Source organism: Nannospalax galili, unplaced genomic scaffold (genome assembly GCF_000622305.1).
Source record: "Nannospalax galili isolate Female #2095 unplaced genomic scaffold, S.galili_v1.0 scaffold945, whole genome shotgun sequence".
Classification (NCBI taxonomy): Eukaryota; Metazoa; Chordata; class Mammalia; order Rodentia; family Spalacidae; genus Nannospalax; species Nannospalax galili.
The window spans coordinates 43,898-58,796 of record NW_008352650.1 but is presented as its reverse complement, the minus strand read 5'-3'; the positions used below and the strand labels follow the sequence as shown (position 1 = coordinate 58,796).

At 50.1% G+C, this 14,899-nt stretch overlaps 1 protein-coding gene across 1 annotated transcript in view; it reads right to left on the bottom strand.

Moving 5' to 3' along the window:
- Positions 1-888: 888 nt before the first annotated feature.
- Tmem235 (transmembrane protein 235) overlaps positions 889-14,899 on the bottom strand; it is a 17,589-nt gene continuing 3,578 nt past the window's right edge. Inside the window, exons 3-4 of the mRNA XM_008849640.2 lie at positions 2,027-2,164; positions 889-1,234 (exon numbers count right to left, since the gene is read on the bottom strand). Of these exons, the coding sequence (XP_008847862.1) occupies positions 993-1,234; positions 2,027-2,164 (380 nt within the window). The 3' untranslated portion in view covers positions 889-992. The remainder of the gene's footprint in view (positions 1,235-2,026; positions 2,165-14,899) is intronic.

Genomic DNA, 14,899 nt, shown 5'->3' with positions numbered 1-14,899 from the left:
AGCTTCCCCCAGCTCAGAGGGTCTCCTTAATAAGGCAGCCCAGATCCCCCTGGAAAGCCAGGACTCCTCTGTGGACCTGGGAAGCAAGCTGTCTGCGGAGGACATCAGTTCTCCCCACCCTGACTGGACATGATCAATGATCACACATGCTGAAACAGGAATCTGTGATGCACAGGGCACATGAACACACATGGCATCATGGGATGGACAAAAGTACACTGTGTTTGCTCCTTTGTAGTGTTGGAAGAACGTCTAAGCTGGCTGTGGTAATATGTGTCTGAAATCTCAGCACTAAGGCTGAGGCAAGAGGTAGAGAGTTCAAGACCATAGTGAGACCCTGTCCCCCTCTCCTGAAAACAAACAGCAGAATAAAAGTAACTACACACAGCACAGATTGATTTATTCAGACACTCAAATCGAATGCAATTGGAGGAGAGCCTCCCTCAGCTCCAGTTCCTCCCCGAGGCCCAAGAGCTCCTGGTATCAGAAGACCGAAAACAAGGGAGGGGTGTCGTGTGTCCAGCCCGCTAGGCTGTGACCTTCCTGCACTGCCCCCATACTCCACCCCACCAGTCCTTCCTCCAGGGACAGACAGAGCAGAGCCCAGGGGTCCTGCCATCCCGTCCTGGGTGCTCTGCCTCAGTCTCCCCTTCTGCAGCACAAGGAGACTCTAACTGCTGCTTGGGCTGGGGACAGGGGGACAGAGAGGAGGAGCAGCACTCGGACCAGAGCGGGGCATAGTATCCTAGGGATAGAGGCAGATCCAGTCTCACACAGGACTGATGAGGGAGGTGGGAGTACAGGCCATACCCTGGAGTCAAGAGTATCCCCCAACACCCAGCTGTGCCACCAAGAACCTGTCTGAGTCCTTCATGATGTCTGAGTGAGTCCAGAGGAGAGCTTCTCCAACATGCTGTCCCCAGGGCACCATCCATCCAGGACTCAGCAAATGTCAAGGGCAGCCAAGCCTTCTCCCCACCACCCTGACACCCTTAGATGATCACAGAGTGGGGTGCTCCTGGGGGCTGCCTCACACTGAGGCGTCGGGCAGCTATGAACAGGAGGGCACCACTGACTGCTTCAAAGACGCAGGAGCTCCAGGCCAGGACCAGAGACCAGCCGAAGCTGACGTGCACATCCTGCACGTGCTGGGTACCGTACAGGAGCGTGGTCTCCTCAAAGGCCTGGTGGGAGTAATGGATGTAGACGCTGACACCTGCCAAGGTCAGGGCACCTGGGGACAGAGGAGAAACAATGGCAGAATTAACAGGACTGTCTCCTCTCCCCTCCCAAGCACCACCTTGTTCAGAGGACAGGCGCTAAGTGGTGTCAACTCCAAGGTTTGTGGAATGGAGCATTAGGGGGTTCCAATACAGTTCCCCAACCTGGGACCTCACCCTACAGAATCCTTTGCAAACTTGCTAGTCCTGCCTGTATGGGATGTGGCCCACACTGCGTGGCCTTCATTCACCCTGGCCCTTGGGCAGCGGCAGTGGTGAAAGTTGTGGGATGAATTTCTAACTTCCCACAGCAAAAGCTCTTGTTGGCTTCCCATGAGTTCTTGATTGGATTTGGGGCACTCAGTCTCCTGGGTCAAGGCCATAGCTGACATTTTCATTACTCCTGATTTCTGGAGGTCTGGACCTGCATGTATGTCTTATTGGCCTGTGACCAATGGTTCCCCATTTTAGCCCTCCTCCCTGGCACTAACAAAGGTTCCTGAAGAGTCAGTCCAGCATCCCTTGTAAGGAAACAGGCTGGTCTGGGGGGCGGAGGGAGTGTCCAACCCTGGGTGATGTTAATTGTGGTCACAGCAATAACATAGAACTGACCTGAGACAGCAAACACAGCACAGCCTCCAAACAAGGAGGACTGAGGACTGACCCCCAGGGCCACCAGCCCACCTTTGGTGAAAGCCGGCCAAGGGCGACTGGAGGCAACTAGGTGGCACAGCAGACTGTACCAAGGGGCACCGAAGGGGACCCCAGGGCCAGCTTCCTCTGGAGTCCTGGGATCTTGGACTTACCTCCCAGCAAGTAGTAGCAGCCAGTGAAGGTGAGCACAGGGATGCTCTGAGCCAGGAAGCCCAGCAGGCCACAGATCCAGCCACACATGATGAAGATGAGGCTCAGGGGCAGAATCACCAGGACTGCACGGTGAAGGGCTGTGGGAACAGGGAGGCCAGGAGCCGGGGCGCGGGGTGTCAGGCAGAAGTCCATCTCCATAGTGACCACTGGACCCTCCCAGAGGTTTCCTCCTGGCACAGGATTCCTGAGGCTCTGCCCATGTCTCCCCATGCTCACCCTCAGGCCTCTCTGGGGTAGTAGGTACCTATGACCCTCCAACTGGATGGAAAGCTGAAACAGTCCAAAAGGGGGAGCTGTGGGCCCCAGGAGGTCCAGTCATGCTCTGAGCTGGCTCACTTCCCCAAAGGCAAGGTCCTTTATTGAAAAGGAAACTGAGGGATGAGGAGGGCAGGGCAGGCTGGGATTCCAGCTCCTGTGGTCAGGACAACGGACAGGGGGGCTATGGATGGGAACTTCCTCTGGGGCTGTGGGGCCTCAGAAACAGTTTGGTGTCCTGCAGAGAGGGGGCTGGGGCAGGGTGGTTGGGGGTCCCAGGTCTTCCCAGTACTCACAGAGCAGATATTTCACAGAAGGTGAGACATCCAGTCCAGCGCTTGCAAATGAGTCAGTCAGGGTCATACAGTTGTCCTGTCCTGGAAAGGCAAGGTAAAATGAGGGCTGGACATCAAGAGTGTGTATCATTCCCAGAGCCACATGGACATGGCCAGTCTAATACTCTGTCCAACTCTCTACTTTAGAACTCGGGATCATGGTTCCAAATGGGATTAGAGACCCAAGACTTCTTGGGTCACAGACTGCTCATGTCTTTGGAAGTGTGAGTTTAAAATCTCACTCTCATGCCAGGTGTGGTGGCACACACCTTTAATGCCAGCACTTGGGAGGCAGAGGCAGGCAGATCTTTGTGAGTTCGAGGCCAGCCTGGTCTACATAGTGAGTTACAGGCCAGCTGGGGCCACAGGGAGACCCTGTCTCAAAAAAGACCAAAAAAAAAAAAAAACCTCACTCTCAGGAATGTCCAGGCCAGATCCCTGCAACAGGAGACCACATACACACAATCATACACATTTAGGTACCTCTCAATCATCCGATTCATGTTCCCTCACATACTCACATGTGTCCACACACATTCACATACAACTCACATCCACTCTCATCCTCATATGCATTCAGATGCTCATAGACACCCCATGGAAAGGAAACCCTTGGGCTGGCCCAGTCCAGTGAGGAGGGACCTGAGGGGCAGCAGATGGCGGGGGCACAGGAGGAAACAATTCCTGGTCCCTTGGATGAAAGTCTGTGGTTTTCCCTGAGGCCCTGCAACCCACACCTGGCTTCCTTCCCTTTCCTGAGCCCCACAGGTCCTCCTAGAAGGGTGCAGCCAGCCGAGCATCAGTAAGCCGCTGACAGAGCCCTGGGAGCTGGGCAGGCAGCCTTCCCCTGTTCCTCAGACCTCCCAGAAGACACCCAGACCCAGGGGATGAAGTCTCAAGTTACCCAGTGGCAAAGAGCAGGCCATGGTCCACCTGACCTGCTGTCTTCCACAATCTGAGCCACCCCCAATTTCACCCAGACAAGTGGAGGAAGGCACAGTGCCAGCCCCATCTACTGCCCTCCCCACAGCCCCATGGCCGTGGTCTGTCCCTAAGCAGGACCTCTCCACAGCCCAGTTATTGCCCCAACAGTTTGAGGGGGTCCATGACAGGGAACCCTTGAGGGGCAGACCCAGAAGGGATCTTTAGGGATGCGGGAGCAAGACTAGGAAGGGGTACTAGGGAGGGGACAGGGGTCCCCAGTTAGTGGTGCAGCTCACCTTGACAGATACGCCAGAGCCCCACGTGGAAGGATAGCGGCTCCGTGTCTCCATGGTTGTCGATGTGATCGCCACTGTCCCCAACTTCCCAGACGTACCAGTAGTCACTGACCAGCGCGGCAGTCAGCAGCACAAAGCTGAGCAGCGTGCTCAGGATGGTGGTCAAGTGCAGTAGGGTCAGCCGAGCCATGTCACGAGGAGCCAGACGGTAGTGGGAAGCCCATGCCTGACTGAATCCTGGGAAGCAGGCCTGCAGAGGGATTGCAGGGATCTGGATTGTTAGGGGTTGGAGGCAGGGAAGCTGGAGAGTGGGAGGCAGTCTGGCACTCTCACAGTGAAGCGGGAAGGACAGGGCATACCCTGGCATCAGAGGGCACAGGCTGATGTCAGTTTAGGCGGTAAGGGGTTATGGGAGCCACAGAGTAGATCAGGGTAGGAAGGCAGCTGTGCAGGAGGGAAGCCTCCCCAGGCTCTTCGGTGAACACCCTACCCACTTGGGCCTTTCCACCTATGTGTAGCCAGCCACATGACATCCTTGGGTTCCCAGGGAAATCAATACTCGCTGGAAGTCTCAAAGCCTCAGGTACTGATGAAGCTGCAGACTTCAGAGCTAGATTCAGAGTCTAACATCACAACAGACTGGTCACAGGTCCCTGGGCCTTTTTTATTTGTTTTATTTGTTTATTTTTTTGTCTTTTTGAGACAGGGTCTCCGTGTAGCTCCAGCTCTCCTGGAACTCACTGTGTAGACCAGGCTGGCCTTGAACTCACAGAGATCCACCTGCCTCTGCCTCCTGAGTGCTGGGATTAAAGGTGTGTGCCACCGCGCCCAGCTTTGTTTTTGTTTCTTGAGACTGGTCTCACTATACAGCACTGGCTAGCCTGGAACTCTATGTAGAGCAGGCTGTCCTCAAACTCAGATCCGCCTGCCTTTGCCTCTTGAGTGCTAGGATTAAAGGCATCCCCCACCATGCCCAGCATCCTGCTGGTTCTTCAGCAGCCAAAAGGGCACCCGACTGCCCACCCTGCCACACAGTCCCACTTTCAGGAGAGTGAGGTCAGTCCCAGACTGCCCACTGCATCCAGAGCTCCTGGGAGAAACTAGGGGCAGAGAAGACTGTACATAGATCTGACAGGGCCTGGGTAGGGGTGGCCTTTGGGTCCCTGTCTGTGTGGGGGGCTACCTAAGGTCTCCCACGTGGCAGGTATCTCTAAAGAAACAGAACTGCTGGAATAAATGAGAGGGTTATTAGATTGGAATAGAGAGAGGGTTATTAGATTGGCTTACATAATATGGTCCTCGGAGTCGAGTAATGACTGCCATGGCTGAGAATCTAGTAGTTGCTCAGTCCGCAGGGTCGGCTGTCTCAGCAGTTCCAGTCTGGCACTGAAGATCTGGAAGATGTTGGTGGCCTTCAGTCTAAGTTGGAAAACTGAAAAAGTTGGTCCTGAGCCGGGGTACAGAAAGTCACAGTCTCAGGACCAATGAACTCAGAGCGAAGGGCACGCTCCGTGCTGCCGGATCCTTTTATATGGGCTGCCTAGAAGATGCCGCCCATGTTTAGGGTGGATCTCCCTGCCCCAAATAATCTGACCAAGGACGCCCTCCCATTTTAGGTGATTCCAGATCCAGTCAAGTTGACAACAAAGATGAGCACAAATCCACCCTTGACACCCAATTGCATCTCCCTATGTCATGCTTAATTTCCTAACATGATATAACTATTCCACATATAGCCAAAAACACATTATATATTTTAGAATAGGTGTTGGGGGGGGTCCATGGAGAAATGCTTGGCCTTTTAGTGTCACACAACTTAAACATGATAATATAGATTACAGCATTTCACCACTGATAATATCTGTTGATCTTACACTGCATGATAAAGAGAGGTAAGAGCCGGGTGTGATGGCACACACCTTTAATGCCAGCTCCTGGGAGGCAGAGGCAGGTGGATCCCTGAGTTCCAGGCCAGCCTGGCCTACATAGCCAGTTCCAGGTCAGCCAGTGCTACACAGTAATAGCCTGTCTCAAAACATTGAAAAAAAAACAAACCTTAAGCCTTCCCTATGGGAGGGCCCAGAAGACATGCCTTTCACTAATGTTGAAAGATGCAAACTGGTGAGAGGGGCCCCAGCACGTGGGAAGAGGTCTGTCGTCCCTCTGTTCCTTGTGATGCTCACAGTTGGATGAAGCCAATGCAATGGGTTTAACTGGACCCCACAGGTGGCAGTGTTGAACCACCAAAGGCAAGACCAGCCTAATGGACAGTACATACGAAACAATGCGTGATTCAGACAGATCTTTGGTGCTAATCAATCATGGTGTTCCTGCCCTGTTTTGTTAACATGTTCATGCACATATACACATCTATTAAGCATATATTTGTTTTCTTTCCTCTTTCTTTTTCATTCATTTATTTCTTTATTTGGATGGGGTCTTACTATATAGCTCTGGCTAGCCTGGCTATGTAGACCAGGCTAGCTGGCCTGGAGCTCACAGAGATGTGCCTGCCTCAGCTTCTGAGTGTTGTGTGTCACCACGACTGAGCAAGAATCAGGTTTTGTTTTTGGTTTGTTTTTTTTTTTTTTTTTTTTTTGTCTTTTTGAGACAGGGTCTCCTTGTAGCCCCAGCTGTCCTGGAACTCACTATGTAGACCAGGCTGGCCTCAAAATCACAAAGATCTGCCTGCCTCTGCCTCCCAAGTGCTGGGATTAAAGGCGTGAGCCACCACACCTGGCCAAGAATCAGGTTTTAAACAAAACAATTGACGCACGTGAGCATTCCAATTTCCCAAGTCTTAAAATTCCTTCACTGGGGCTGGAGAGATGGCCCCGCGGTTAAGAACACTTGTTGTTCTTGCAGAAGACCCAGATACGAATCCCAGCACCCACACGGCAGCTAACAACTGTCTGTATGTAACTCCAGTCCCAGGGGCTCCAACAGCCTCTTCTGACCTCCGCAGGCATTGCACAACACAGATGCACTTACCTATGTGCAGGCAATACACACATATGCATAAAATAAAATTTTTAAAGTGTATATATATTTAAAAAAAATTCCTTCATCAAGCCAGGCAGGTGTGGTGGCACACACCTTTAATCCCAGCACTCCTGAGGCAGAGGCAGGCAGATCTCTGTGAGTTCAAGGCTAGCTTGGTCTGCATGATGAGTTCCAGCCAGTTGGGGCTACAGAGAGATCATGTCTCAAAAAGACCAAAAAAAAAAAAAAGAAAAAAATCCCTTCGTCAACACTAAGCCAAAGAATATCAGGCATCTCCTGGTCAGGAGGTCAAATGCTTCACCTGATCAAACACATAATCCTGAGTACTGTTTTTAAACTTTGCAAGCTTCCATATTAAATGTAGAATCTCCACTCAGTAGGCCCATATTGATAAAGTCAGTCTGATACAGTTTTATGTTCCTTCTACCATTACCCCACACCTTAAAATCCATTTCTACACATATTTGCCAGACTTCTGCTTGAATGAATTAGTAAATTCATTAAGTTGAGCTCAGCACTTAAGAACACTGTCTGCACTTGCAGAGGACCTGGGTTCAATTCCCAGCATCCACATGGCAGCTAACAATCTTCCTGTAACTCCAGTTCTAGAGGATCTGACGCCATCTTCCGACCTCCATGGGCATTTCACGACACAGGTGCACTTACATCAAGCAGGCAATACACTTCATGCACATAAAATAAAAATAATAATTTTTTTAGAAGGCCTTTAGTGGCTTAGCACATGGCCTCATGGACTACTTTCTATCTCATTGCTAGGGGCCTGCTTAGCCCTGGGTCTGGTTATAGGTGTAGAGGGACATCAGCATTGTCTTGCCTGGCTTTTCCTTCAGGAAGGTCTTTGCTGGTTCCACAGACAAGGCAGGATTATGATCCCTCAGGCAAGGGTGGACAGCCAATTCTACAGGGTCTGACAGAGGAAGTGAGCCATAGCCTGGGGCAGGGAGAATACCTCCTCCAGTGAAATAAACCCTGAGGGTTCAAAATTCCCAGCCTTGGCCAAACCTTTAATCCCAGTGGACCACTCCTTTAATCCCAGCACCCTTGAGGCAGGGGCAGTGGATCTCTGAGTTCAAGGCCAGCCTGGTCTAGATAGTTTGGGAGACCCTGTCTCAATAACAGCAACAAAAAAAAAAGGAAAATAAAGTCCTCAGCCTCATTAGGGCTCTCCACACATCTCTACCCCAAGTTACAGGCTCCCACTTCCTTCCTACCAGTCCCCTCACTTTTACTGCAATCACTCTTCGAGGCGAGACTGGCATTAAATTTGCATTATAAATCATCCAAACGTATAATGAGGGTTTGGTTTTTTGTCAACTTGAGCTCTATGGCTACTGGAGAGAAGGCTCTCTTCCAGGGAAAACTTAGAAACCCCTAGATTGTTTAATTGGAGCTGGTTAATTTATTTCATCACTGAGCTAATCCTTTCCCTTCGTCACTTTATCCAGAGTTGCTGGAAGCAACCCACCAGCATTGCGATTTTTCTTATTTTCCCAAATAGTCAACGGTTTCACATATGGCGTCATTAAACTCCTTGTTCCTCACGAGATGTGGATCAGGAGGAGCAAATGCATTTATTTCATCAGTTCATTAAATAGTTCGCACCATGGACATTTGGGACTCTGCTACCTGGAGAGGCTTCTGGAACTGTAGGTTTCCTGGAGTTAGAAAGTCAGGTCTGCCGGACATGGCGGCTCCCGCCTTTAATCCCAGCACCCCGGAGGCGGAGGCAGGCAAATCTCTGTGAGCTCAAGGGCAGCCTGGTCTACATAGTGAGTTCCAGGCCAACTGGGGCTACAGGAAGACCCTGTCTCAAGAAGACCAAAAAAAGCCAGTTCTAGATACCACCAAGCCCATCAGAGAAATTCATCTTTGCAATTCTGTTGCTCTAGCCCCTCCCCTGGTACCACAATCTGTATTACTCAGAGTTCTCTACTGGAACAGAACTAATAGAATGAATATATATATTATATTTAATATAAAGAGGAGACAACTGGTTGTCTCACACTGGCAGTTGCTGAGTACATGAGGCTTGACCTCTCAGCAGTCCTAGCCTGGCACTGAAGGAGTGCAAGTTTCCTGGAGGGGATTCCTGGAGGGCTGCTGGTCTTCAGTCCACGGTGGAAGCTCAAAGAAATTGGAATGCCCATGGGAACAGGATAGATGAACTCACCAGGGAGAGAAGGCAAGCAGGAGACAAGCAAAAGCTTGGGGGCTAGAGAGAGGGCTCAGCCCGCTAAGAGCACCCACTGCTTTTGCCGAGAACCCGGGTTTGATTCCCAGCACCCACATGGTGGCTAACAACTGTCTGTAACTCTAGTTCCACGGGAATCTGAAGCCCTCTTCTGACCCCCGTGGCATTGCATGACACGGGTGTGCTCATATACATGTGGACAATATACTCGTATACATAAAATAAAAATTCTGACATCTGCAGGCATTTCACAACATGAGTACACTTACATACATACAGACAATACACTCAGAAAATTAAAATAATAAATAAAAAAATTTTTTTGGTCTTTTTCAGACAGGGTCACCCTATAGCCCCAACTATCCTGGAACTCACTATGTAGACCAGGCTGGCCTTGAACTCACCTGCCCCTGCCTCCAGAGTGCTGGGATTAAAGGCGTGCGCCACCATGCCCGGCCCAATAAATAAAATATTTTTTTTAAAAAGCAAAAGGTGCCGCCTGTATTTAGGGTGTGTCTCCTTCACTTTAAATTATCTGACCAAGAAAATCTCTCCCGCCCTCACCTCCCCATCCCCTACTTATGTCTCTGTTAGAAAATGGAAGGCTCCAACCATCTCACATTGAATGAAATTCTTGAATCAATAAAATTTCTCTTAAACTAAAAAAAAAAAAGGAAAAAAAGAAAAATCTGTTATAGGACAGAGTTCATAAAAAAACCACCAACACCACTTTAAGAAAAGCAGCAAGGTAAATTTTAGTTTTCGACCGGCCGGGCTGTCTATCTCAGGGGTAGAAACAGCCCTGATGATTGTCAGGTCTGAGTTTTTATAGGATTACAGAATTAGTATTAAAACAGGACATTTGGGAACCAATCAGGTTTGTACAACATAGCAGAACTTTGACTCTATTAATCAACAACCAATCATTACACAGACAAGTGATGCAGTCATATAACTTGGCAATCAACTTTGTGACCTTAAAACTGGCCAACTGTTTTAGCCATAATAAGTATAATAAGACAGTCAAGGTAAATGACTTCTAGGTGGTCATACAATAACAAGATAACAAGGGTGGTCTTATGCCCTGTGTCAAGGCGACCCAAGACACCAAGCGGGTTACAGAAGCAAAACAAGCTGGTTAGTAAAAATGTATAATGTCTGGAATTATCACATTCCATGGTTCATGGCAAGGGCAAATTTCCAAGGCCCAAGGTTGCCCCCCTTTTCCTTTTGGTGTGGAGCAAAGTTGCTGCTGAAATGGCTCTGAACAAAATGGAGTAACTCAGGGAAGTTTGCTGAGCCAGTTTAAAATCTTCCCATTTTGCTGATTCTAGATCCAATCAAGTTGACCATCATGATTAGCAACACAGTAGGCCTGCAAGCACGTAAGTGCCCCATGTGCATGCACGACCCAGGAAGGCCAGAAGAGTGGGGCAGATCCCCCTGTAACTGGAGTCAGCTGCCATGTGGGTACTGGAACTGAACTTAGGTCCTCTGCAAGAGAAGTCTCTTTTTTATTAATTCAGTTTGTTCTTTGACAATTTCATACATTTATATAATGCATTCCAATTCTCATCCACGATCTTTCTCATCTTCCTGTCTCCTACCGGCCCCCCTTTCCCACATTCACGTTTCTGTCTTATTTGTGTCCCTCTAAGACTGGCCAGAGCTGTCAAGAAAGGGAAGCAAGACCCTTAACAACTGAGCCACCTCTCCAACCCTGTATTAGTTTTACGTGGTTGCTGCTGAATCCATGTCAGAAGAAAATTGAGATTTGGGCTCACGGTTTAAGGGGATTAAGTCCACTACTGAGCAGACATTGCTGGGTGATGGGAGCCTGAGCAGCTGCTCCAAGTTACCAACCAGGAAGCAGAGTACTCGGGTCGGGGACAGGTGAAGCCTCTACAGCCCCACCTACCGGGCCACCTGCCTCAAAACTTACACATTTCAAAACACCACCACCAGCTGTGGACCATGTGCTCAAACAGGAGCCTGAGGGGGGCATTGCATATTCAAATCCTAACAAGAATTATAAGGCACCATCAAAAGTTTGACACAGGACACCTGTGAAATGACTCAGAGAATCAACCCACTTGCCATCAAGCCTTGACAGCCTGAGTCAAGTGAGTTCCATCCCCAGAAGCCACATGGTAGAAGGAGAGAACACATCCCCACACGTTGTCCTCTGACCCCCACATGTGCAATAAATAGATAAGTGTTTTGTTTGTTTGTTTGGTTGTTTGCTTTGTTTTTGGTCTTTTGGAGACTTCTTTCCCTGTAGCCCCAGGTGGCCTGAAACTGGCTGAGTAGACCAGGCTGGCCTTGAGATCACAGAGATCTGCCCGCCTCTGCATCTGGAGTGCTGGGATTAAAGGCGTGTGCCACCACGCCCAGCCTTATTGATTTTTGTTTTTTTCTTTGTTTTGTTTTTGTTTTTGTTTTTAAAGTGAGAGGCATTGGAGAGGTGGCTCAGCAGTTCAGAGCACTTACTATTTTTTCCAGAGGACCAGAGTTCAGTTCCCAAAATCTACCTCAGGGTGCACACAGCCACCTGTAACTCCATCTCCAGGGGATCTAACAACCTCTTATGGCCCCTGTGTGAAACTTCTAGAATTCTAGAAGCAAAAAGTGATAAATTCAGAACTCAGAGCAGTGGAGGACTTAATAGAAGAGGAGACAGAGCTAAAGAGAGAACTCAGGAAGAGGAAGATGAGCCAGAGGTAGCATTTAAATAAACAGAGCAGAGGAGATGTGTGGAAAAGAATCAAATGCATATCCCTCTGGTGGATGGATCAAGAATGTGAGAAGGGGGCTGGAGAGATGGTTCAGTGGTTAAGAGCACTGACTGCTATTGCAGAGGTCCTGGGTTCGATTCCCAGCACCCACATGGCAGCTAACAACTGTCCATGACTCTAGTTCCAGGGGATCCGACACCCTCTTCTGACCTCCACAGGCATTGCACCACACGGGTATACATACACGGGTATACAGGGAATACACTTACACACATAAAGTAAAAATAATAAATTTTAAAAAAAAAAGAGCTGGGTGTGGTGGCAAACGTCTTTAATCCCAGCACTCGGGAGGCAGAGGCAGGCGGATCTCTGTGAGTTCAAGGCCCTCCTGGTCTACAAAGTGAGTTTCAGGCCAGCTGGGGCTACAGGAAGACCCTGTCTGAAAAAGGCAAAAAAAAAGGAATGTGAGACAGTCCAAGTAGTATAAAGGCCGCTCTTCCAGCACCCACACTTGGTTATGCTGACCCTCCTTCTGAGTGCCTTTTTCTCCTCACCCTCCCGATTAAGAGTACATTAAAATACACTTAATAATGCAGGAAAAAAAAAAAAAAAAAAAAAAAAAAAAAAAAAAAAAAAAAAAGATAAACTGCACAAGCCAAGCATTCGGGAACACACCTGCAATCCCAGTATTTGGGAGATGGAGGCAGGAGGATCAGGAGTTCAAGGCCAGCCTTGGCTCCATGAAATCCTGTCTCAAAAAGCAAACTTCCTGTATAACTAACTATCTTGTAAGAATTACTGCTATTAATATTTATGGGTATAAACACATATGTGAATCTCTGTGTGTGAAGAAGGGAGATATATGAATTTTTATAATTCAACTTGTAAGTCTCTATTTCCCTCCACCCCTTAGAAGGATCCAGATCTCTCTTTGGAGGCCTAGTATTCGGGGCTCCCCAGGGCCCAGAGCTTCTCTCCTGTGCTTGAGGTGGCAGAGCATGGCACCAGCACCTGTGAGCTGCCCTCCGTCCCTTGTGCTGCCTTTGTGTGGGATGCCCTGAGGTGCACGGAGTACACCGTTGTGAGCGTCCATGGTGACTTGCCTGCACCTCTGGCCTCACACCTGTCTCGAGTGGACAAGCCCCTTTGCAGAGCTACACAGGCATCTTCACAGGGCAGCCGGCTCCCCCAGTGCCATCAGCTGAGACTGAGGCAGACATAGCAAGGCACTGTCATTTCCTATGTGACACCCAGGCCAGTGTCCCAAGAAGGGAGGCCCAGGGCCTCAGCATCCCCCAGCCATCTTGAGGCCGCTCCTAACATCTGTGGGTGCTGGCTGGAGTGGGATCTGCTTTCAGGAGAGGCCCGTCCCCATCGTTCAGGCTCCTAACATCTGTGGGTGCTGGCTGGAGTGGGATCTGCTTTCAGGAGAGGCCCGTCCCCATCGTTCAGGCTCTGGTGAGGCACTGGCAGCATCAGAGGGTAGACAGAGGGAGCCCTAAGCAAGGTGCAGAGGAACGTGAGGGTGGAACAGCATGGTACCTGGAGATGCAGGAGTTCAAGGAGGCAGTGCTGAGCTGGCCATGGGGCTCCTCAGCTGGGCCCACATATTGCTGTGGGAACTGAGGCCCACTCAGGTGGACAGGTGGGTTCCCTGCCTATGGGGACTGACCATCACAGGTATATGGGCTCACCCCTTTTCTCTTCCTGCTGCCACACCTGGAGCCCTTATCTGTTCTCATCACCTCTGAGCTGCTGTGTCCTCCCTGGGCAGCACTTTGCCTTTCCAACTGGGCCCACAGCCTGGCCACCCGAACCAAGAAAAAGCACAACAAAACCCTTGAGCCAGTTACTAATGAGACTCAACTGGCCACATACCTCATGTGTACGTGTACACATACACACACATAGGTGAGTGCAGAGGTCCAAGAAGCCCCTGGTGTGAGTCTTCCCCTGTGCCATAGACCTGGAGCCCTAAGACACCTACTTTCAGTGGGGCTGGGGTTAAATTCACAGCTCAGCTTCCCTGCAGATGCTTGGGGCTGAGGCTGAAGAGGGAGAGCCTCCTCCAGCTCAGAGGGTGGTCCATAAGCCAGCCCAGATCCCCACTGGGGACTCAGGGCTCCTCCCAGCCTCTCTGGACCTCAGAAGCAGGCTACCATGTCTGCAGAGGATATCACAGGCTACACACACAGGACATCTTAAACAGGAATCTCTGATGGACAGGGCACAGGAAAACACAGGGCATTTTAAACAGGAACCTCTGATGGACAGGGCACAGGATCACACAGGGCATCTTAAACAGGAACCGCTGATGGACAGGCCACAGGAAAACACAGGGCATCTTAAACAGGAACCTCTGATGGACAGGGCACAGGAAAACACAGGGCATCTTAAACAGGAACCTCTGATGGACAGGGCACAGGATCACACAGGGCATCTTAAACAGGAGCCTCTGATGGACAGGGCACAGGAAAACACAGGGCATCTTAAACGAACCTCTGATGGACAGGGCACAGGATCACACAGGGCATCTTAAACAGGAGCCTCTGATGGACAGGGCACAGGATCACACAGGGCAGCTTAAACAGGAACCTCTGATGGACAGGACACAGGATCACACAGGGCATCTTAAACAAGAGCCTCTGATGGACAGGGCACAGGAAAACACAGGGCATCGTAAACAGGAGCCTCTCATGGACAGGGCACAGGATCGGACAGGGCACAGGATCACACAGGGCAGCTTAAACAGGAACCTCTGATGGACAGGACACAGGATCACACAGGGCATCTTAAACAAGAGCCTCTGATGGACAGGGCACAGGAAAACACAGGGCATCTTAAACAGGAACCTCTCATGGACAGGGCACAGGATCGGACAGGGCACAGGATCACACAGGGCATCTTAAACAGGAGCCTCTGATGGACAGGGCACAGGATCACACAGGGCATCTTAAACAGGAACCTCTGATGGACAGGGCACAGGATCACACAGGGCATCTTAAACAGGAACCTCTGATGGACAGGCCACAGGAAAACACAGGGCATCTTA